Raw genomic sequence first — 24,379 nt, forward strand, 5'->3', positions numbered from 1 at the left:
TGCACTGTACCTGATCTTTCCCGACTCTGTGTGCTGTGGGTTATAAACAGATCTACAATAACTGAACTGCAAGCCTCAAGCTACAGAGCAGGAGGAGGATACTTTGAATGGAGCCCAGCCTCATTACTAACAGACCATTGTAAAGATATCAAGTTGATCGCACAATTGTCCCTTGCATCTAATACTACAAGGATACAAATGCAGGAATGACATTCTACAACACAATTTCTCTATTTGCATGAGCCCAGCATGAGAGAGCAGACATATCCAGAAATGTCAACAGATAGGAAATGTGTCTTGATCCAATTGCTACCCTGGCCTGTTCAAAATATGGAATTGTGTCAAGAAATTAAAATTTGGGGGTCAACATTCTTTTAATGTTTTATGCAGAATGCTTCTTCAAATAAACTACACTGTAAGTCTAACAAAGTGTAACATGCAAGAAACACTGCATGTCTGCGAATGCAACAGCCAGTTATATCCAAGAACCCTGCAAGAGGCTAAAGAAGAAATTGTCAGGGCCCTGACTGATACTTTTGCATCATTGTTAGCCATGGGTGAGGTCCTGGAAGACTAGAGGGTAGCAAATGTTGTGCCCTTACTCAAGAAAGGATGCAAAGAAAAATCTGGGAACTATAGACCAGTAAGCCTAACATCCGAGGTAGATAAGTATTTTTAGAAGATTATGAGAGATAAGATATATGTGCATTTGGAAAGATAGGGTTTGATTAGAAATAGTGCATGGGAGATCATGGCTCACAAATTTGTTAGAGTTCTGTGATGGAAGTGGAAGTGATTGCTGGTTCTCTTACTGAGATATTTGTTTCATCGATAGTCACAGGTGAGGTGCCAGAAGACTGGAGGTTGGCTAACGTGGTGCCACTGTTTAAGAAAGGTGGTAAGGCCAAGCCAGGGAACTATAGACCAGTGAGCCTGACATCGAAGGTGGGCAAGCTGTTGGAGGGAATCCTGAGGGACAGGGTGTACATGTATTTGGAAAGGCAAGGACTGATTAGGGATAGTCAACATGGCTTTGTGTGTGGGAAATCATGTCTCACAAACTTGATTGAGTTTTTTGAAGAAGTAACAAAGAGGATTAATGAGGGCAGAGCGGTAGATGTGATCTATATGGACTTCAGTAAGCCGTTCGACAAGGTTTCTCATGGGAAACTGATTAGCAAGGTTAGATATCATGGTAAACGGGGAGAACTAGCCATTTGGAAAGAGAACTGGCTCAAAGGTAGAAGACAGAGTGGAGGGTTGTTTTTCAGATTGGAGGTCTGTGATCAGTGGAGTGCCACACTGATCGGTGCTGGGTCCACTATTTTTCATCATTTAAATAAATTATTTGGATGTGAGCATAAGAGGTACAGTTAGTACGTTTGCAGATGACACCAAAAGTGGAGGTGTAGTGGACAGTGATTACAACAGGATCTTGATCAGATGGGCCAATGGGCTGAGAAGTGGCAGATGGAGTTTAATTTAGATAAATGGGAGGTGCTGCATTTTAGGAAAGCAAATCCGAGCAGGACTTATACACTTAATGGTAAGGTCCTCGGGGGTGTTGCTGAACAAAGAGACCTTGGAGTGCAGGTTCATAGCTCCTTGAAAGTGGAGTTGCACGTAGATAGGATTGTTTGGTATGCTTTCCTTTATTGGTCAGAGTATTGAATATAGGAGTTGGGAGGACATGTTGCGGCTGTACAGGACACTGGTTAGGCCACTGTTGGAAAATTGTGTGCAATTCTAGTCTCCTTCTCAACGGAAAGATGTTGTGAAAGGGTTCAGAAAAGATTTACAAGGATATTGCCAGGGTTGGAGGATTTGAGCTATAGGAAGAGGTTGAATAGGCTAGGGCTGTTTTCCCTGCAGCATCAGAGGCTAAGGGGTGACCTTATAAAGGTTTATAAAATCGTGAGGGGCATGGATAGGATAAATAGACAACGTCTTTTCCCTGAGAGTCCAGAACTAGAGGGCATACGTTAGGGTGAGAGGGGAAAGACATAAAAGAGACCTAAGGGGCAACTTTTAACGCAGAAGGTCGTATGTGTATGGAACAAGCAGCCAGAGGAAGTGGTGGAGGTTAGTATAATTACAATATTTAAAAGGCATCTGGATGGGTCTATGAATAGGAAGGGTTTGGAGGGATATGGGCCGGGTGCTGGCAGGTGGGACTAGATTGGGTTGGGATATCTGGTCAGCATGGACAAATTGGACCAAAGGGTCTGTTTCCGTACATCTCTATTACTCTAAGTGACCAGGAAAGTTGAGGAAGACAGAGCAATAGTGTAGTCTATATGGATTTCAGTAAGGCCTTTGATAAGATTCCACTTGGTAGGCTCTTCTGGAAGGTTAGATCGCATGGAATCCTAGGGGTGCTCGCAAATTGGATACACAATTGGCTTTACAGTAAGAGCAGAGGGTAGTAGTGGAAGGATGCTTGTTGAATTGGAGACCTGTGATTAGTAGAGTGCCTCAGGACTCGGTGCTGGGCCCATTACTGTTAGTTATCCATATCAATGATTTGAATGAGAATGTACAAGGCATGATTAGTAAGTTTGCAAGTGACACTAAAATAGACGGTGTTATACACAATGAGGAAGATTATCAGAAATTGCAGCAGGATCTTGATCAGCTGGGGAAATGGGCCAAAAAATACAAATGGAGTTTAATATAGCTAAGTGTGAGGTCTTGCATTTTGGAAAGTCAAATCAAGGTAGGAGTTCCATGATAAATGGTAGGGCCTTAAGGAGTGTAATGGTACAGAGGGACCTTGGAGTTAGGTGCATGGTTCTCTTAGAGTCACAGGTAGACAGGGTAGTGAAGGTGGATTTTGGCACACTGCCCTTCATTAGTCAGGGCACTGAGTATGTTATGTTGGGAAGTTATGTTATACAGACATTGGTGAGGCTGCATTTGGAGTATTGTATTCAGTTTTGGTCACCTTGCTATAGGAAGGATGGTATTAATCGGAAAGAATGCAGAAGAAATTTACGAGGATGATCCCAGGAATCAAGGGTCTGAGTTATAGGGAGAAGTTGGACAAGCTAGGACATTTTTCTTTAGAGTGTAGGAGCCTGTTTGGGGGGGGGGGGGGGGGGGGGGGGGGGGGGGGGGGAGAGAGAGAAGAGGAGGTGGAGGGAATCTTATAGAAGTGTTTAAGATCATGAGAGGCATGGATAGGATGAATGCATTCAATCTTTTTCACAGGGTGGGGAATCGAGGACTAGAGGATATCAGTATAAGGTTGGAGGGGAAAGAATAGAAGGGAACCTGAGGGGAAACTTTTGTTAACGCAGAGGATGGTATGCATGTGACATGAGCTGCCAGTGGAAGTGTTTAAGGCGGACACATTAACAACATTTAAAAGGCATTTGGACAAATACATGGGGAGGAAAGGTTTAGACTGATATGGTCCAAGTGCTGGAATGGACATTTTGGTCAGCATGGACCAGTTTGGGCCAAACGGCCTGTCTTTGTGCTCTAGGACTATGACGCTATAAGAATCCCTCTCAATTAGTTTCAGTACAATTCATGCCCATTTAAGAATTAAAATGCATAACAACCTTCAGATCCAACTTTGTGTTGACTGGTTCCTCCTGGCTTGCCTCAGATGGAGCACCTGATCCACTGGATGCTGGTTGATGTTGGAGTTCCTCCACTGGAGGTTTCAAGCCATGGTTGTGAGCCGTTGAACCAATCCCAAAGAAATCCAAGATCATCACCCAGGTTTGAAGTGTGATCAACACATCTAAACAGTTGAAATCTACATCCACATTCCTGTTGATCTTGCTGTAACGTGTGGAAAATTCTGGATGCTTCTTATCCACTAGAAAAACATTAATATGCACTAATGAATCGTCAAAATTTGTTTTAGTACAGTGCAACTTGGAGCTTTTCAATGTTGGAGATGGTGGAGGGGTCAGAGGATAGTCTGTATCTTTGTCCATATTTTGCTTTCTTCGTGTAGAGATTGGCCTCTGGTAAAACTGGAAGACATTTTGTGCTTCTTCTATGTGAGCTGGAAGGGATCGGGGCATTTCAGGATATTCTATGTTGGAGACGGATGGACAAGACTGCGACAAGTATTCTTTTTGAGTGAAACTGGAAGGTTTTGGTGCTCCTCTAGACACCATTAGATGCTTATATTTTGAGTCTGGATTCTTTTCCAACAAATCCTCCATCAGCAGCGACCGCAGAGTGATCTGAATGGCGAGTGTATGAGGCTGGTCTTTACTGAACTCAACTTCAAAGTCTTGAAACTTTAAACTAACCAGTCCTTGCGATTCCAGAGTGAGATCGCCACACAGCTGAACCTGCAGCTCAGAGATGCAGAAATTAGCATGAATTTGAGTGAATGATCTTGACTCTGGAATTGGAAAATCAACTGGAGTTGATGGATAGCTCACTTGGCCAAAAAGCCCACTCCCTTTCCACTCTCGTTGGAGATCAGAGAATTTTGGACTTCTCATAGTAGTAGTAGTATTGAGAGGTTCTGGCGTGGCAGTGGTTGAGCTATGTGGAGTTTTAGTGAGATCCTCACTGTATGTCAGGTTGTCCAGTGTCTGTAAGACCTGTTCATAAACATGTTTTGCTAACATCACCTGCATAACAAAGAAACAATTACACAATATTGCATTAGTCCGCAAATTTGACTCCTCTGCTGTTACAGCATATTACACTCAAATCAATAGGATTGCCTGACAAACCATCATCAATATGAAATATTAACCACCATCTGCCTCTTTCCAGAGATGCTGTCTGACTTGCTGAATGCTTCCAGCAGTTTCTGTCCCAATTTATGATGCTTTTTAGGTATCCACAACTGGGTGGTTGGGGTGGAAGAGTAGAATTGGTGAGGGTATTGGCAACAAGCATGAGTAGATGATCTTTTTGTCAATTCCATTGCTTTTTAGAATCACAGAATTCCTACAGTGCGGAAGCAGACCATTTGACCCATTGAGTCCATACTACCATTCCAAAGAGCATCCCATCCGGATCAACCTCCCTACCCTATCCCTGTAAACCTAATCCATTTACCCTGCACACTCCAGGGCAATTTAGCATTGCCAATCCACCTGCACATCTTTGGACTGGGGCGGAAACCAGAGCACCTGGAAAAAAAAAACCATGCAGACACAGGGAGAATGTGCAAACTCCACCCAAGGTTGGAATTGAACCTGGGTTCCTGGCACTGAGAGACAGCGGCTCTAATCACTGAGCCATTGTGCTGGCATTCATTTCGAACATACAGCAATTAATAAGGTCTGTTAAGAAGTAAGCAGGAGTCTAAGCTAGCTTTAGTTTAAATGACTGGCCAGATTCCAGCTGAAAAGACAGCCCTGAAACAGATAATTTTTTTCAGGTTGCTATATTATTTTCTTTCAGGAGAAAATAAAACTGTTAGATAAAGGTAGAATTTGATTATGGATGGTACTCTGAAAATCACTTACTATTTGTAATTAAAACATAATAAGAATTCTGTTGTTTCATTCACTCTCTCAAACCACATAGAACAAGTTTCAATAGGGCAAGTACAAAAACAAATTCAAAATGCAAGGTATTATTGCTAAGACCCTGAATTATATTATAGTGTGATGTCTGGCAGCACAGACACACACACACTGAATGCAAGCCATGATAACTAGTAAAGGGAACAATTACTGACAATTGACTTAAGAGCATAAAAGAGGAATACACAGGAAATAATAGTTTAGAACTGAGGGTGACTCCACATAATTAGAAAACTTATTACAAATATAATCTGCAGAAACTAGAATGACCCTGCTCCTTTACCTTAAGAGGATTGACAAACTTTCCCTCAATCTTCATCTTACTGGTGGTCTCAAAGGAATCTGAAGAATTTTCAGCTAGGAAAGACAAACCTGGAGTTGAGTCAACTGGAATTTTCTCTAAGACAAACTGGATTGTGGTGTCATTCAAAATATGAAAGGCTGGAAACAGAAATCAAGAATATGAATGTGGTACAACTCTACCAAATAAGACAACAGTCTTTAACTAGAACTAGGTACACATGAGCACCAACTGGCATTAAACAATTACTTCAATGTTCTCTCAATGTTCTCTCCGCATTCCCACTGAGGTGAGACACTCTGCTCTGCCCAGATAAGTGACCATTCCAAACTTCAAAGACAATGAATGTCCGTCAGGAAAGGCTCACAGACACATCAGCCTGAGTCCACTCTCAATATACATGCACATACACACATCTCACATATACTCACGCGCACACACAAAAACCCAAAGCACCTTCTTTGGCTCTAAGATTCATACCGACAGTGTGCAGTGCACTGTTTGACTAAGCCACCAGGAAACTGGGACTTCACTTGGATTTGGCTTGCATAAAACAAAAATGGTATGTACCAGGCCAATTTGCAGGCAGAGCCCCGGAGACGGGAGCAGAACAAGCAGAGTCCTGGAGCAGGGAGCGGAGTAAGTGGAGTACGCGGGGTAATCAGAGTCCTGGAGATGGAAGCAGAACCAGCATGGGCTGAGTCCCAAAGCGTGGAGCAGGGTGAGAGGGCAGAGTCTCAGAGATGGGAGCAAAGCCAGCATGGGCCAAGTCCTAGAGTGGGGAGCATAGTAAGCGGAGCCAGCATGGGCCGAGTCCCGGAGCGGGGAGCACAGCTCAGCATGGGCCGAGTCCCGGAGCGGGGAGCACAGCTCTGCATGGACCGAGTCCCGGAGCGGGGAGCAGAGCCCAGCATGGACCGAGTCGCGGAGTGGGGAGCAGAGCCCAGCATGGACAGAGTCCCGGAGTGGGGAGCAGAGCCCAGCATGGACCGAGTCCCGGAGTGGGGAGCAGAGCCCAGCATGGACCGAGTCCCGGAGTGGGGAGCAGAGCCCAGCATGGACCGAGTCCCGGAGTGGGGAGCAGAGCCCAGCATGGACCAAGTCCCGGAGTGGGGAGCAGAGCCCAGCATGGACCAAGTCCCGGAGTGAGGAGCAGAGCCCAACATGGACGAAGTCCCAGAGTGGGGAGCAGAGCCCAGCATGGACCAAGTCCCGGAGTGAGGAGCAGAGCCCGACATGGACCAAGTCCCGGAGTGAGGAGCAGAGCCCGGCATGGACCAAGTCCCGGAGTGAGGAGCAGAGCCCGACATGGACCAAGTCCCGGAGTGAGGAGCAGAGCCCGGCATGGACCAAGTCCCGGAGTGAGGAGCAGAGCCCGGCATGGACCAAGTCCTGGAGTGAGGAGCAGAGCCCAACATGGACCAAGTCCCGGAGTGAGGAGCAGAGCCCTGCATGGACCAAGTCCCGGAGTGAGGAGCAGAGCCCTGCATGGACCAAGTCCCGGAGTGAGGAACAGAGCCCTGCATGGACCAAGTCCCGGAGTGAGGAACAGAGCCCGGCATGGACCAAGTCCCGGAGTGAGGAACAGAGCCCGGCATGGACCAAGTCCCGGAGTGAGGAGCAGAGCCCGGCATGGACCAAGTCCCGGAGTGAGGAACAGAGCCCGGCATGGACCAAGTCCCGGAGTGAGGAACAGAGCCCGGCATGGACCAAGTCCCGGAGTGAGGAACAGAGCCCGGCATGGACCAAGTCCCCGAGTGAGGAGCAGAGCCCTGCATGGACCAAGTCCCGGAGTGAGGAGCAGAGCCCTGCATGGACCAAGTCCCGGAGTGAGGAGCAGAGCCCAGCATGGACCAAGTCCCGGAGTGAGGAGCAGAGCCCTGCATGGACCAAGTCCCGGAGTGAGGAGCAGAGCCCAGCATGGACCAAGTCCCGGAGTGAGGAGCAGAGCAAGCAGAGTCCTGGAGCAGATAGCGGAGTAAGCAGAGTCCAGGAGCGAGGAGCAGAGCCAGCCCTGGAGGGAGGCCAGCACGTGGAGGCAGTGTTCTGACGCCCAGTGGGCACGAAATCATGTTGGAAAAGGACTAGAACTACAGTACATCATAGTCACATTTTATTATCATTCTGCACTATTTTAAACTCTATATTCCCGTGCTAATTTTCTTTTCACTACTGCAATTCTGTGACAACACTTATGTACCTAAGATGGTGTCGAGAGGCAACATTACAAACTTGCACTGCACTCATTCAAGTGCATGTGACAATAAAGGCTATTGTATTCTGTGAACTGACCTTGACCCTTCTGCACGGAATTAAAGAAATCTTGCCGCGTGAAATGTAGTTCTTCCTGGCTGGAGACACTGGCAGCACCTGAACCTGGCCGAGATGACTCATTGGTATCTGGCTTGCAGCTGCGTACATTGTTATTCAGGGAATACAGTTTAATGTCTTTAATTTCGACCTGCAACCGGTTTCTTCCAGAATCATCCTCACCCGTCACAAAGTTCTGGATTGAAGTCCGGCCCAAGTGTCCAACCAACAACTCAGAGCTTCCAGGTTTTCGTGGGACTGTGACTACTGGCGACTCGATATTGATGTTCAAGATTAATTTTACCGGGTTCTGCTGAGGAGAATCCATCCCACCGTCTACATCATCTTCAAGTTCAAAACCAAATGTGTCCCGCGCCTTCCGTGGTTTCTCGAAAAGTAAAACCATCTCACTGTACTCTGCTGTTTTGTTCACCAGAACAGTAGAAACTTTGGATGCTGCACTCTTCAACATGTTTTGGAAGTTATCTTCGAGTTCATCCATAGATAAGGTGAGTTCTTTAAGAATTTTGGGGGAATGGTTATAATGTAACGACGCCATGTGCAGATTCAGCAAAAACTCTTCCTTTGACTGTTCGACAAATTTAAAGCTCAGTGCTTCACTGTGGTTCATCTCAATTTCAGGTCTCATGAAAATAGACTGAAAGAAACCAAAGTCACTTACTGCTTCATATGCTTCTGTATTTCCAATGCTCACCACAAAATGGTTCTTTATTTCATCCTGAGTCAAATCCACCAGTTGAAGACAGCCAAGAGATCCATGCATTTCAAATCGGCTGCCCATGGAAACATTTACCTTTGTGCCATTAATACTAGCTGTAGCGATTTTTCTCCCCAATTTCTCCCCACTTGCAAGCCCAACCGTTCGGAGGAGCAGTACATTGAGTCGATGAATTTCTACTGCCACCTGCGTGTTCTGATCATAAGTAGACTGAATAGATTCTCGGTCCTCAAAACTCATTGCTGGATCTACATGTGACGGCTGTGGACTTGCATCATCTTTGCCTTTTGGAAAGGATTTCTGCAGGAAGCCAATCAGTTCCACCATGGTTTCAGGATTAAGGATGATGTCCAGGTTATTAACTTGCAATGACATGACCTGTAAAGAGCTATCCAAGTTCATAGATGGGCAGTCGGAGCTCACAAATTGATATTCCAGTTTAATTAGGACATCCTGGTCCTGAGCAGGACAGGATGCAGTTACTTGCTCTTCCAACGCTGAAGAGTTACTCAATGTGGTTTTTTTATCCAGTGAGGTACCATTGACTGATGTAGTGACAGATGAGTGAGGAGAGACGGGGGATTGGGCCCCACTATCTCGAAGGCTGCCAGTGGGAACATCAAAACTCAAGTTTTTGTGTGAAGCCATCAGCAAGTCAAAGTCCGAACCATAGGTTTGGACAGTGTCCACCAACAACAATCCATGTACAGTAAGTGTCACTTCACTGTCGTAGGGCCTCTTCACAAAGTTGGAGTTGATGCCAAAAACTTTCAAGACAGAAATGTACCGTCCACAACTCTCAACTCCCAGCTGCATGTAATTGACTTTGAACTCTGCTAGAAGTAGCTTGGACTCAACCAATACCTCACGTGTATGCTGCTCAAGTGACATCACGCTCTGTGTCAAGCTCATCTTTGAATCCAGCAGCTTCCCTCGGCTATCCACTTTCTTAAAGATTTTCTCTCGTCGCAGAGATTGCTGCTCACCTGATTTCTGCTGCACCTCAGAAGCAGTCACCCTCAACAAAAAATTGCGCAATGCTGTGATTTTATCTTCATTCACATGTATTTTCAGCTCAGGCAACGTCCCAGACAGCATCGCACCAGGACGATTTGGATCAGAGGTGTACATTAACCGCCGTTCTAGCTGCAATAGCACATTAAATTTCTCAACAACATGTGTTGGTCCAACTTCGCTGTCCTGAATGTGCTTCCAATTGTCCATGACTCGTCCAACCATGATCTGCATGTCCATGAAGGACAGAGAGTATTTCTCATAAAGCTTGTTGTTGATAAAATGTTGCTGCAGTTGCTCTTCAGTAAATCCTAAAGTCAGAAACTCTGGGGTCTTTATTCCGGGATCAGAGCTCGGCTCTGGAGGAGGGGTGTTGGGTGGCGTGGCTAGCGGTGTCTTGTACTCATCATCACTGATTTCTTCATCTTGGACTGAAAATCCTCCATTGGCTCTACCTTTTGGCTCATCTGTAAATACAAAGAATGGAATTAAGAGGACATTGGGAAATTTTAAATTAGAGCTAAAAATACTACAAATGAACAGCTACAGCAGATGATTATCTCAAAAAAAGACAGGCTAACATTTCAAGTTTAATTTTCTTTAATTTAAATGTTAACCTATGTTTTGGATGGTAGCCAGCTTAGATTTTCATAGCAATTATTTTCTTGGTAAACCTACCAGTGCCTATATATTTAATGGAAAACCAAGATTAAAAACATGCTCTCTCCCTACCCAATCAAATGCATAATGGGCACTTTATTTAGCAGATTCAGGCACTCATTTGGATGGGTTTCCCAAAAAGAAGTGACACAGGGCCGTCACCAGCTCACCTCGCAGCAGGAAAGACCCATCTCCTTATATACCAGAATGGTTTGACCCACAGCCCATTAACGGTTATATGAAAGCAATGAAGTTGATCTAGTGGATAGCTAGTAACCTGTTAAACTGAGCACTCATACGCATAATATCATTAAGAACTCCAAGTGACTCTTACTAGGAGCGACATTGATAACTGACTGAAGAAAGCTTACCTCCAAAATTTGTAAGCAGAATTCGACCCAAATCCACAACAATCAGTACAGAATCTGGAGATTTGAAATCATCTGGAAAAATCACCTGAGGAGCGGAGATGTCCAATTTCATCATCCAGCGTTTGTCATTTTCCTACCAAAAACAAAAATTTCCATTAAGATCTTTAGATAACATTGTTATGTGCTAATTCTTCCTGGCGAAAACTCCGACTGACCATTTGATTATTAAATATCTTTGAATTTTCCGTTATTAATGTAGTACCCGCTTCTTTATATGATCTTCCATGGCACAAGTAAAATAATCAATCTCTGAGTTGCTCCTAAGTCGCACATTACACAGTATTGATCTTTCTGCACATATCATTGTGAGGAAAGTACCCTGTAATCATAGTTTGTGTCAATCTACATTCACTCCCAAGTCAGAGATTTGCTGAAATGAGGCCAGACAACCCTCAGTAATATTAAACTCAATTCAGTGGTTCCACTTTCAAGTGAAATTCTTATTAACCCAATTTTATAAGATCAGTTCTATAACAATTCTGCTATCCCTACCCAGAATTTACTGCTTTCAAGAATAGCTCTAAATCCAATTTAATGGAAACCAGTACATTGTCACAGAGGGGACAATGCTTTCATAGAATCCCTACAGTATGACAGCAGGCTATTCAGCCTATCGAGTCCATACCACCATTCTGAACATTCCACCCAGACCCAGACACATATATATACTCTATCCCTGCAATCCCACATTTCCCATGGCTAATCCTCCTGGCCTGCGTATCCCTGAATACTATGGGCAATTTAGCATGGCCTATCCACCTAACCTGCACATCTTTGAACTGTGGCAGGAAAGTCGAACACCCAGTGGAAACCCATGCAGACACAGGGAGAATGTGCAAACTCCACACAGACACAGTCACCTGAGGGTGGGATGAAACTTTTGGTCTCCGGTGCTGTGAGGCAGCAGTGCTAACCACTGAGACACCGTGTTGGCTATGTTGGTTATTTACTATAACTATGGTGGATAAAGTTCATTCTATCTTTCCTCCTCCATTCTGAATAAGTATCCCAAACTTGACACAAGTTATGAATGTACGGTGAATTTAATAATCGTCCAACAGCCATTCTTCTCACAGAAAATAGGTAATTGATTAAAACTTTATCCATCACAGGAAGATCTTGCATTTCAAGATCAAAAATTTTAACATTGTGGTGCATTACATCCAGTCAAAAATATGGGAAAGGCTTTCTTCACAGAATGCTCATTTTCAGTCGGCAACTTAGGTGGCATTCCTAAAAAGGTCAAACTGTGCTTAATGCTTTGATATCTGACAGCAAAGAATTGAAATACAGAACAAGTTTGGATGAATAACACAGTTTAGCAATTTTGGAACAGAATATGGCATGACAAGAATTGAAAACGCACTGGACCATTAAACAAGATTTATCAATTGCATGATTTATCATCTAGGAATTTAATTGATAAGAAATGTGTTGGATCATTAATTCTGAATAGCCACTGAATAGACAATTTGCTAACCAACTCGTCAAATAATAAAATTTATCCCTTAATTTCAGAAGTAGTATGAAAGAATTTGTGAGATGGTCTATTTGTAATTGAGGTTCAGCAAAAATGGAAAAATTGCTTAAATTATACATTGCCATTAAGAATTAGTGCAGCCCTCTTGTGGCACAATGGTAGTGTCCCTACTCCTGGTCCGAGAGGCCTGGGTTCAAGTTCCACTTGCACCATAAATGTGTAACAACATCTCTGGTCAGAAAAATAGGTTAACTAAAAAAATTACTGCAGCAAATTTTAGAAAATGCAGAATGCAACTTACAATGAATTCGCCCACCAGTAGCTGGTCAATGGTTTGTCTGATTTCAGCCTTTGTTTGCATTTTCAGTTTGTTGTACTGCCGTCTTGCAGCTTCTGCTACCCGTAGTTCGAGTTCTGACTGGTAACCAAAGCCTACCAAAGTATGGAAAAGAAAATCCATAACTTAACTATAAAATGTATCAGTTTGCAAGCTCCAGATCCTAATTATCAAACTAAGAAAATAAAAAAAATGCAGTGTGATTTGTAAAAAAAGGGAAATAAACATATGGATGAGCTTTCTTCGAAGCAAACCCTATTTGTGAATTGTCAGAATATCTTGCCCTTTGACAGGCAATCTAAATTATTAGTTTTGTAGTCCACGTTGTAGGAGAACACTAAATATTCTAGCTTCTTTTACCTTACTCAACACTTTCCCTTATTCCCAAGCAATGTAAGCACAGGCAGTAGACATAAGAATATTACCATACCAAGGACAAAGCCTGGGAAAAAATATCTGAACAAGTTAAAATATAGTTTATTGTTTCAATATTTTCATCCTTCCTCTCAGTATCAACTTCTCACTGCAATATTATTCTCGAGGTGCTGGAAACCGTATTGGGCTTTACCCAATTAGGCATTAAAAATGACAAACTTTGTTAACAAGTTATGATGAAAGATAGCTGTAACAACAACAACTTTAGTTACTTAGCACCTTCAATGTAAACCTCGAGAAGTGAGAGAAATTAGTATGTATGAAAGGAAATATTAGGAGGTAAAATAAAGACATTGGTTGAAGAAGTGGGATTTAAGCACTTAATGGAGGGAGTTTCACAACATAGGCTCCCCCCCAACAGCTACAGACATAGCCAATAACGAGTGATGTCAGGAATTAGAGACCAGAGTTAAAATAACATAGGGAGCTGTAGATTTAAATCATATTACTTAATAGGTATAAAGGGAACAAATGCAAATTTTAAGTCCGAAGCACTGGCTTTGTTTGGTTTCTAGTCTTCCAATGAGAGCAGGATAATAGATGATTGAGAGTTGATGTGAGACAGAATACTGCCACACAGGATTGAGCAAGCTCAAGTTTATACAGGATGAGATGCTAAGGTGGAGAGCTTGTACTAATGAGTCTGCCAATGGCAAGTCCTTAATGAAAAGCTCAGCAGCAGATGGTCTGAGGCAAGGGAGGATGATGGTAAATGTTATATCGAAGGAAATACGTGATCTTTGTCTCAGACAGAGATAGGATTTGAAATTGAACAGCTGAAGTTGTTTCCAGTCTAGTTTAGCATGAGAATATGCTGGGAAGACGGATGAAGTTGACTAAAGCATTCAATGTTTATGTCTGGAGCCAACAATACAAGTGTTCATCATAACCATTAAATCAATTATAATAGAGAAATTACGGTTAATGCAAAATTATACGTCAGACTGCAGTTTTACAAAATGACAGTTCAGAATGATGGAATGGAGAGCTGGATTGTCAGGTTATATGCTTTTTGTAGCTATGCCTGGTGCTTTCCTCACTGTGAAATTAGGAAATTTGGCTGACTTTCTCCCTTCCCCAGCTGTAACCAACTAAAGTGCACAATTACAAATGCAAGTTGTGATTCATCGAAGATGTGGATAAATGGGTAAAAATTATCTATTGCCTACTGGGAAATAATATTGAATTTACTTCATTCTTTTTTCCTGACCTGAGGTATGCACTTTGCCCTTGTAGAAGAAATCTGCGACTTTCTTGATAACTAGAGGGTTGTAGATGATATTAAGAGGCCGACTGCTAACTTCCAATCTCCTCTCATAGTTACTGCGAATCGGATTTTTCTCGTAAATCATTTCAAACACAGGTGGCATCTTACATAGTGAGCCAAAAGCTGTAAAATAGAAGCAGCAATATTTATACATTTCTTTAAAAAAAAGACTATTCCTTGGGCAATAGTTCGCTCACAATTTTCCCCAGCACTGGTGCTATCCCTTCATCACGGAAATTCAGTTCAATAGAACATGCTGTACTGAATCACAAAGTACAAATTCAAAGCACAAAGAAAATCCTTAAAAGCTCCATTATCCAGACATTCTTAACGCTCCTCTCTCCAAACATAATTTGTGAGAAGTTAAAAAGATAAAAAAGCAATGGAATTTTTAGTTTAAATACATTTAGATCAGTCATATTGTATTTACTTCATAAACTGATCTTCTCTCCTTAACATTCCCTCATAACAATTAAAGACAGGACATATGTCAGAAAACTATTTCTGAGACTAACGTTAAATAAGCCATTTCCGGTGCCTAATTCTTGACTGTAAGTGGCCTTTACCTATGTTTCTTCGTCATAAAAAGAAAAATAAATATTCCAGCATAACGCCTCATCTGGATGCATACCTGTTGCTTCCGAAAATGTGGAGCGTAATCCCAATGTTTGAGATAAGCTTGCAGGATCTTTTTCCTGAAACAGAAAGGATTCACACAGATTAAATTCTTTACATAGCTAACTGTTCTCATTGCAAATCTATGATTCCGCTCAGATAGATCAATAGGAGTTAATATAAATCAAGCTAATTGCATCTTGCAGACAGAGTGTCATTTTTCTGGGAGAGGTAAGTGCAATAACAATGGAATACAGAGGGAGAGATCCCACAAAGTTATCATTAAATATAAATAAGAATATTTTCAATTGTTGTTGTAAAAGCTGACTCTAGCCTATCATTCTATAACATCAACTAATTGAGTTCCTGGACCTGAATCCAACAACTACACACCCACTTTATGCAGCTGAAACCCATGCTCCAATTGTGATATTTGTCTGGAAGCGTAAACAAAGCAATGCAGATGATAAAATGAACATTTCCTGGGTCAAATGTATATAACAAAGTCCTTATGAACATTTTTAATCAGCTACATCATGAGCCTATCATTGCAAAGATTATTTATAACATTAATATTCATGTACATGGTAACTTCAACATAATTTAGCATTCCAAGATTGTTCATAAAGGGGACTCAAACACCACATTACTAGGGAGGAGAAAATAAGAGTTAGCCAAAGATATTCTTAAAAATATAAGAATACTCAGGTTTTTGAAAGTGGGCTAGGTTGCAGCAACAGAGAAGGATGTAAGATTAGAATTTCAGATAGTGGATTCAAGATAATCAAAGATCCTATCATTGTTGAGAGGGAGAAGAAACTTACATTGATGGAAGGGAGTTTGGAAGAGAGGGACCTGGAGTATATGTGCACAAATTAGTTGAGAAAGCAATTCAAAAACCGAACAGGGTCCTGAGCTTTATAAATACAGGCATAGACTACAACACTAAGGAAGCAATGATACTCAGGTTTATCTCAATTACAGAATTGTACCAGTTCCAATACCATTATGTACACAACTTGAAGCGACATGAAGGCAATTTTGTGACTGGGGAGTGGAATTAGTAGTGGTAGCAGTGGCAGGGAGAACTACAGTGGTAGTGTCCCTGCTTTTGAACAAGACGTTCTGGGTTAGAGTCCAATTCCAGGACTTGATGATCATAGATCACATTTATGACATGGCCAAACAGGTTAATAATCAAATTGCTAGTCCTTCCAACACAGGAAATAGGAGCGGTAGAGAGTCTCCTTGTCAGCAAACCTTGATATTGGAGTGACATCCCTAAAGTTGTAATGTCTGGTGACAAGGTTCCTTGAAACAGGTTATCATTACTTTGTCTTCATCATACTCCATTAAGTGTGAGAAGAGAAAAGAAGGTGGTGACAATGGAGTGGGTGGAGAAAAGATTTTCAAGAATGGTTCCAAGAATGGGAGACTTCACTTAAGAGCATAGAAGAGCGTAGAAGCTACAATTGTTCTTAAAGAAGGTTAAGATGAAATTTGATTGGAAAATCATGAGTTATTTGCACGGTGGAGATTGGGAGAGCTGCTTCCATTGGCTGAATAGTCAAGAACCAGACATCATTGAGTTAAGGAAAATAGAAAAAAGAAATAAAAGTGACTAGCTGAAAATCTCTTTTTATGTAGGACGTAGCTTGGATCCAGAATACACCTTTCATGAGTGTGCTGCAGGTAAATTCAACTGTAGCTTTCATTAAGGAATTGGATAACTATGAGAGAAAATAATTGTCAGCCTACAGAAAAAATACAGGGAAATTATAGACTCAAACATAACTGACGTGCGTTGACACCTACCGGTTTGGGTGAAACTAGGACAGGGAATAAGGATCCTTGTGTTGCCAAGTCTCGCAAGAACAGGCCTCCCAGTTGCATGGAGAACAAAGATGATTCTGTGCGAGGGGAAGACTCCACCCCAATTTTCACTCCTGAAAGGTTTAAAGAATACATTCTAATAGTTTTCTCCCATCCCAGAATAATAGAATGTTTTAGAATTGCACGCCGCTGCACTTTCAGAACAGTTTCCTCAAATCAAAATGGTCAAGATGGTTGGCTGACATCCCAAAATATTATCGATTCTCTTTTCTCCAAGTTATCTATTCTGAGCTAATAAAGTTTGCTCTAGTTTCTAAAGGTTATCATATTGAAAAATGAAAAGGAATAAAGATTTATTTTTAACAAGGGAAGGTTCCAGGGACTGGAGTATCAAAATACTTAATAATGACAAATGGAAAGCTGCAAGTCTGACCTCCCAATCATAGGTAAGCCACAAAATTTATCAAATAGGAGACAGGAATCAGAAAACTTTCCCTTTCTTTTCTTTCCTGCATCTCTCAGCTATATACGAATGCACGAACAAGGAACAAGAGAAGGCCACTCGGCCCTTTGAGCATGCTCCACCGTTCAATAGGATTATGGCATATCTGATTTTAACTCAACTCTACATTATTGCATCTCACCTGTAGTCTTTTATTTCCTTGGTAACCAAGTATCTATCCACCTCTGCCTTAAAATACTTAATATTCTGCATCCACTGCCTTTTAATGAAGGAAATTCCAAAGACACAGAAAAATGGTTCCTTATCTGCTTTAAATGAATGCCCCGATTTTTAAAATATGACCAAGATAATCAGGGTAGCTTTGGGGTAAATTCCTTTAACACAATTGGTTAGGTTATTAGAATATCAATTAGTGACTACTGGCCTGTTTTCCAAGTTAAGTGATATTCATATAGTCAGCGATATTTTAACGGAAGTATCACTTACCTACAATTGCCTGCCTTTTCTACTACCATCACCAAGGTTTAAAATCTAGACTCGAGATCACATAAGCATCACTAATATTTTATCCTTTAATTTTTCTTCCTTTTAGTGACATTGTTAGTGCGTCCCTGCATTAGGAGAGTTGATCCTTCATCAAGGATTCACAATAAATAAATAACTGAAATGGCTCCAGGGTATCATCACAACCCAAGCAACTGCATAAACTACCTGAAAATTCCAAGTCCACAAAGGCTGTCTCTGTCTCATCAAGGTCTGTATCTTTTCCACGTTTGAGCAAGCTGACAGTTGCCCTTTGTAGCAGGAAGTTTAGTTTGATAAACACATGGTCTCTCCTTGTGAATGTGTTCATGGTCGATGTGTCAGTCATAGTGTCAAAGATTTCATCAGCAGCTAGAAAACAATGAAAACAAAAGTTATCCATGGAATGTTTCAAGAAACTACACAGCATGACCAGATAATTGGTTATATGTTATCTTATAGATGCAATATCCCAGTCTGATGGTCAACCAAGTACAAAGTGTTTACAATTTGTAATCATCAATAATATATTACGAATTCCAAGTGGCCATGAGCACTGCTGAGAGAGACCCGGTCACACTAAAGCATGATGTCAGGACACATTTGCACACTGTACCATGAAAGAAAGTTGACTGGTCAGAAATTTAACAAAAAATATAAAGGTTGTAGTTGTGCTGCAGTGAGGGATCTGGAGCCTAAGATTCATTTTTAAATTACCTGAGCAACATCTACCTTCTGTTGTAAATAAAAAAGCAGCAAGTTGACATTCAAGAATTTTCCAGATATAGTAACAGAAATTGCAAGGATATCATGTGCCACTTTTCAGAAGGGCTTAATTTTAGACATTTTGTAAAATGTTGAAACATACTAATACTTCAGAAATGTCCGCTGCAGCAGAATATCTTTCACCGAATTCATTCCTGGAAAAAGTCATGTTTTCTCAACTTGGTACCAATTTAAATGGTTATTAATTATGCCATCCAGTTATGCACTGAAATAACTTAATTGCTGCATTCAAATAACTTAATAATTTTATTACTTAACTTTGAGACCAGTATCAGAATCAGTGCATTAACAAAGGCTCAAAATTAAGAAATACAAAATAAAATTGAACAGTAGCAATTGTCACTATATAAATGGTGACAGATGCCCAGTGACAATAAACAGGATATTACAATCACTAATCAAGTTTTAGGATGGATAGATAGATGCCGTGCCCCAGTTGGTTTGCTGATAAATGCAACAATAGGCAGAAAAATGATCTTGAATTCAATCTTGGTTCTGAACTCAGCCATTCTCACCTGGGTTACTAATAAAGGATACCACGTTTAGCCTCATTAATCTGGAAAAGATCCTTAATCATGGACTACCTAGTGACAGCTCCTGAAAAATGTACAACCACAGATGTCAGGTGAAGGAGCTGCCTGAGCTCAGCTGCATGTGTAATGTAAACTGCGTGATTTATGTTTTTTTTAAAAATATAATTTATGGCAGGTTTAGGTTCGTCAATTCTGGGTTAGATTAGATTAGATTACTTACAGTGTGGAAACAGGCCCTTCGGCCCAACAAGTCCACACTGCCCCGCCAAAGCGCAACCCACCCATACTCCTACATCTACCCCTTACCTAACACTACGAGCAATTTAGCATGGCCAATTCACCTGACCTGCACATCTTTGGACTGTGGGAGGAAACCGGAGCACCCGGAGGAAACCCACGCAGACACGGGGAGAATGTGCAAACTCCACACAGTCAGTCGCCTGAGGCGGGAATTGAACCCGGGTCTCTGGCGCTGCGAGGCAGCAGTGCTAACCACTGTGCCACCGTGCCGCCCCTTAGTGAGAGACATGGATTTTTCTTTGTGTCTGAAGTTAATGATGTACTTGAGAGTATTTCTGTAGCTATGTTGATTTATTTCAAAACAGTCCTTTTTTAACCCTGAGTTTTTGAGTGTATAGATAAGAGATTTGGAACCAAACAAGCTACAGTTTAGATGATCAGGACATTTTATTTCAGCTTAAGGGAAATACTCAACTTTGGATATTGTGCCAGGAGTGTGTTTTGGGTACTACACAAAAGTTGTTATTTTCTTTTTAATTTACAAAGGAATATTTCAGAATTTAAGAGATCATACTTTTAATGTGTGTTTAAAGATCTTTGAATGCATTTTATAAACAGATAGTTTCATTTATTCTTTTTTTTACTCATTTCTTTTGTGGATAAATTTCTGTTTTATCATTAAGCATTGAATGCTTATGTTTCAGTGACAGACATCTGAAAACCAAAACAAATTAAAATATTATCTATCAAGCTATGTTTCAGTCTGGGACCTGACTTGTCCAGTAATAACAACAGCTAGGAACATAGTTGGGTCTAATCTTTAGGCAGTGGCTAAGTTCACAACTGAAAAATGTCTCCTCAAGATGGATACTGAGTAGAACCTGTCATCTGTGGAAGTGATGATCAGCAATGAGAGAAGGGGGAGAAAACTGATTGAAAAAGGATGAAGACTAAGGTAACATCACCTGCTTTTATGTTGTGATCCAATAGGAATCAGCATTGTGGCTGAGCATTCATTAGATACAGAGAAATCTAATGAAATACAATGAAATTTGTACAAAATCTGGTAAAATAACTAACAACTTGAGGTCAGTTCTATAATCTTTATTCCTCCATTTCTTCCGTGATTTCCAGATTTGCATAGTTAATTCACATTTGAAAGTTCTATAATATTTCAAATGGGTTTCAAAAAATGTCAGCAATGAAGTAGGAGACTATATAATTATCCCAGATCACAGGGGCTGGTTCTTGACAGAATGCCACCCTTCTGCTTTCCTACTTGCCTAGAACTCCACATTTAATGCCAGTTATGAGGATCCGGAGGACAATATGTTGTGTGAAATTCATATTAATTGACTGCATTTAACCTGATTAAATAATTCATTGTATTAACGGATAGCATCATTCCAGTCACTATTAGTGAACTGCACATTTCAAAGGTGGAGACATGACTGAGTTAAGATACTTACACCATCGTCGAGGAGAAACATTAGTTAGTTGTTTCAGTGCCACATAAACTTACTGCTCCTAAAGTAAAATTTCACAAACACAAAGTACAAAGTTCCAACTGAAATCAAGCTCAATTTGAACTGCAGTGACACAGATTGTTATTTTTGAAGGAATTGCACAAATACAAGTCTTTTACCGAGCTCCTCTTCTGAACTCCACTGTTGTTGCTCTTCAGCGGTCAGGCTCTCTACAGTCACATCTTGCTCCATCTGCTGAGGATTCTGGGAGTATCCGTACCAGCCAGCCCATCCAGGGAACCAAGACTGCAGGTACTGGATCATGCCACTGCGATTTTTATGCATAGATTCTGGGCATGAGGAAGAACTTAGAGGTTCTGATGGTGGTTCACGCAGACTCTATTAGAATGATTGAAAAGAAAGTGAAATTTAAACCTCCATCATTCCCAGAAAGACTCGCCAAATAAGTTACAAGTAATCCTGAATGCAGAACAGTTACGTGATTGGTATGAACGATAATCTTATTTTTACTTGCCATAATTACAAGCATTTTCTCACTCATCAACAACTCTACAGTTTCCCCACGTGCTGTGCTCATGCTTTGAAATCTGCCAGTCTCAGTTTCTTTCAAGTAAATGCCTGGCATTGGCATCTCTAGAGGTAATTTTTTATTAAAATTATGTAGTTTGTTTTAGTTATTTTCACTTCATATGTTCATTCACCTTCCTCCAACCCCTAGATTGCAAGAAATACAAGTACTGAATATTATTTTTTGCAACATCTCATCATAGATGGAAGACCCGGGAAAAACAGTCTGCATATCAAGCCAGATGGTCTGACACGTAGTTCCAAAGTTTCAGCAATACTGCTCTGACCAGTTGCTTGATGTTTGAGAGACCTGAGAAGATACTCATATTTTGCCCTTCTATTCTCTGGGCTGCCATTCTTCTCACCATTTGCTGGATCTTCAATAGCAGTACTGGGATATCCATTTTCCTTCATTTCTTTTTGTTCAGCTATATGACAATCCATCACCAGGTTTAACAGGCTGCTGGCTTAGAACTCAATCACCACTCCATTACTGGCACAGGATCAAAATCATCAAATTTCATTCTTAACAGCACCACAGCTGTTCTTACACCCAAAGGGCTGCAGTGGTTGAAGAAGGTAGCTCACTACCACCTTCGCAAGGGCAATTAGGGATGGGCAAATGCTAGCCTAACCAGAAACACCCACATTTTATAAACTTATAAAATGAAGATACTAATTAATCTAACTTCATTGAATAGGATTGCCCAATGCAGATTGCAAAATTTCACCCAAAGGAACAAAACTACTTATTTACATCCATGGAGCTTATGACTGGAAAAGACTGATGGTGAGTAGACATACTACTTTGTATCACTGGATAAAATTGCATAGCTTACCATTATTGGTAATCTTTCTGCTGCAAGGCCCCGTGGATCATTGATTTGCAGGCTTACCTCAGGCAAAGTGTGACCTACACAAGTACCTTAACTTTATAAAGCTCTGGTTAGACCCCATTTAGAATACTGTGACCAGTTTTGGGGCCCATATGTCAAGAAGGACATAGTGGCACTGGAGCGTGTCCAACGGAGATTCACATGGATGATCCCTGAAATGGTAGGCCTAACATACAATGAATGGCTGGGGATCCTGGGATTTTATTCATTAGGGTTTAGAAGGTTGAGGGGAGATCTAATAGAAACTTAAGATAATGCATGGCTTAAAAAGGGTGGACGCTAATAAATTATTTCCGTCAGGTGAGGATACTAGGACTTGTGGGCACAGCCTCAGAATTAGAGGGAGTCAATTTAGAATGGAAATTAGGAGACATTTCTTCAGCCAGAGAGTGGTGGGCCTGTGGAATTCATTGCTACGGAGCGCAGTGGAGGCTGGGACGCTAAATGTCTTCAAGGCAGAGATTGATAAATTCTTGATCTCGCAATGAATTAAGGGATACGCGGAGAGTGTGGGTAAGTGGCATTGAAATGCCCATCAGCCATGACTGAACGGCAGAGTGGATTCGATGGGGCAAATGGCCTTACTTCCACTCCTATTTCTTATGGTCTTATGACAGACCTATTCCATTCGGATGTAAAAATAAAGCAAGCAAGTCAGTCACTTACCAACATGGCTCAGGTATTGAGTATATCCCTCAATGATTTTAATCACAAGTATACCATCTTGGATCCAACGCTCATTTACCACGGATTATATGGAATTACTTCCTTTTTTTAAAATTATATACTGGTTTAACCCCAAAATACTAATTATGTATAAAAGAAATCTTTACTGCTTAATCCTGACCTCTGCCAGTGTATCTTGTTTTTTGAACCGCTCATATACAATTTCTCGCAAGATTTTCAACTCCTCAAAGGTCTGTTCATCCTCAATTCTCTTCAACTCCTGGAAACAAAAACACAATTCCAAACACTTCATTCAGAGATCGATATGAGAGATAGGGTTAGAAATAGGACTTCCCTAAAATATGCTGAAAAATATGTTGCTGGAAAAGCGCAGCAGGTTAGGCAGCATCCAAGGAGCAGGAGAATCAACGTTTCGGGCATAAGCCCTTCTTCCCTAACATATCCATGCATTGTTGTTACTTAATCATCAAATACAAAATGAAGCATTTTTTCAACCTGACAAGCTCATAAATAGAAAAGCAATGCAATTTACCATTTTTACAAGTCAAAGATTCTCCTAAACCACACCAAAAGCATCCTTCAGTGGCAGTGCCATGGAAAGACAGGACATTGCCACTATTTCTTCAGCAGCAGTCAAGTGAAATATATTGCTGCAACTGTACTGCTGGTGACAAGCAGATTACTGTTCCTCCATTTTTTGAGCTCCCCAATGCCCCACTGTGTATAGTGTAAGCACTGACCCGATTGATCCTCTCATTATTCATTGTAAAATTTCTGCCCAAGTTCCCAAGTATATCTATTGACACATAAACAAACCCACATTTGCAATGGAAGCACTAAGTCGATCCTTTCCCACCACCCCTAGAGCAAATTCTCTGTTTTACTTATATGCCCACACCCTCCAAACAAATAGGCAAGTACCCCACACCCACCAAACCACACAATCCCATGTACTAACTGCTGTCCCTGAAACCCTAATGCATTGGAGCTTTTAAATGAGTTATTCACAGCTAAGATTGCATCACCTCATCTTCAAAGGAATTCAGGCTTCCTTGCAGCTTATGATGATATTTCTCTGTATAAAATACTGCATCTCTTGCTCGTTGCAATAGATATGACCAGTTTAATCGCTTCCTCTGCTCACGGATCTCAGCAAGATTTGCATTCAGGGCAAAATTCCACCATTCACGTGAACTATTTGTAAGAAAAAAGAATGTATAGAATAGAATTTTCCAATAAGTTTTTCAATAAGATCCTTTATTA

General features: G+C 41.3%; 1 protein-coding gene across 10 annotated transcripts in view; it reads right to left on the minus strand.

Annotated features, from left to right (window-relative positions):
- The window catches only part of vps13d (vacuolar protein sorting 13 homolog D), a 314,700-nt gene that overhangs the window by 250,609 nt on the left and 39,712 nt on the right, over nt 1-24,379 (minus strand). For all 10 annotated transcript variants that reach the window (XM_087980553.1, XM_043675642.2, XM_087980550.1 and 7 more), the window contains exons 9-20: nt 24,142-24,310; nt 23,277-23,375; nt 21,125-21,344; nt 18,110-18,292; nt 16,918-17,048; nt 15,119-15,182; nt 14,431-14,610; nt 12,750-12,880; nt 10,909-11,041; nt 8,107-10,344; nt 5,797-5,954; nt 3,567-4,604 (exon numbers count right to left, since the gene is read on the minus strand). In XM_087980553.1, coding sequence (XP_087836679.1) covers nt 3,567-4,604; nt 5,797-5,954; nt 8,107-10,344; nt 10,909-11,041; nt 12,750-12,880; nt 14,431-14,610; nt 15,119-15,182; nt 16,918-17,048; nt 18,110-18,292; nt 21,125-21,344; nt 23,277-23,375; nt 24,142-24,310 — 4,744 coding nt within the window. The remainder of the gene's footprint in view (nt 1-3,566; nt 4,605-5,796; nt 5,955-8,106; nt 10,345-10,908; nt 11,042-12,749; nt 12,881-14,430; nt 14,611-15,118; nt 15,183-16,917; nt 17,049-18,109; nt 18,293-21,124; nt 21,345-23,276; nt 23,376-24,141; nt 24,311-24,379) is intronic.

The sequence above is a fragment of the Chiloscyllium plagiosum genome, unplaced genomic scaffold (assembly GCF_037043375.1).
Source record: "Chiloscyllium plagiosum isolate Xiang-an unplaced genomic scaffold, Cpla_swu_hap1 HiC_scaffold_37, whole genome shotgun sequence".
Lineage (NCBI taxonomy): Eukaryota > Metazoa > Chordata > Chondrichthyes > Orectolobiformes > Hemiscylliidae > Chiloscyllium > Chiloscyllium plagiosum.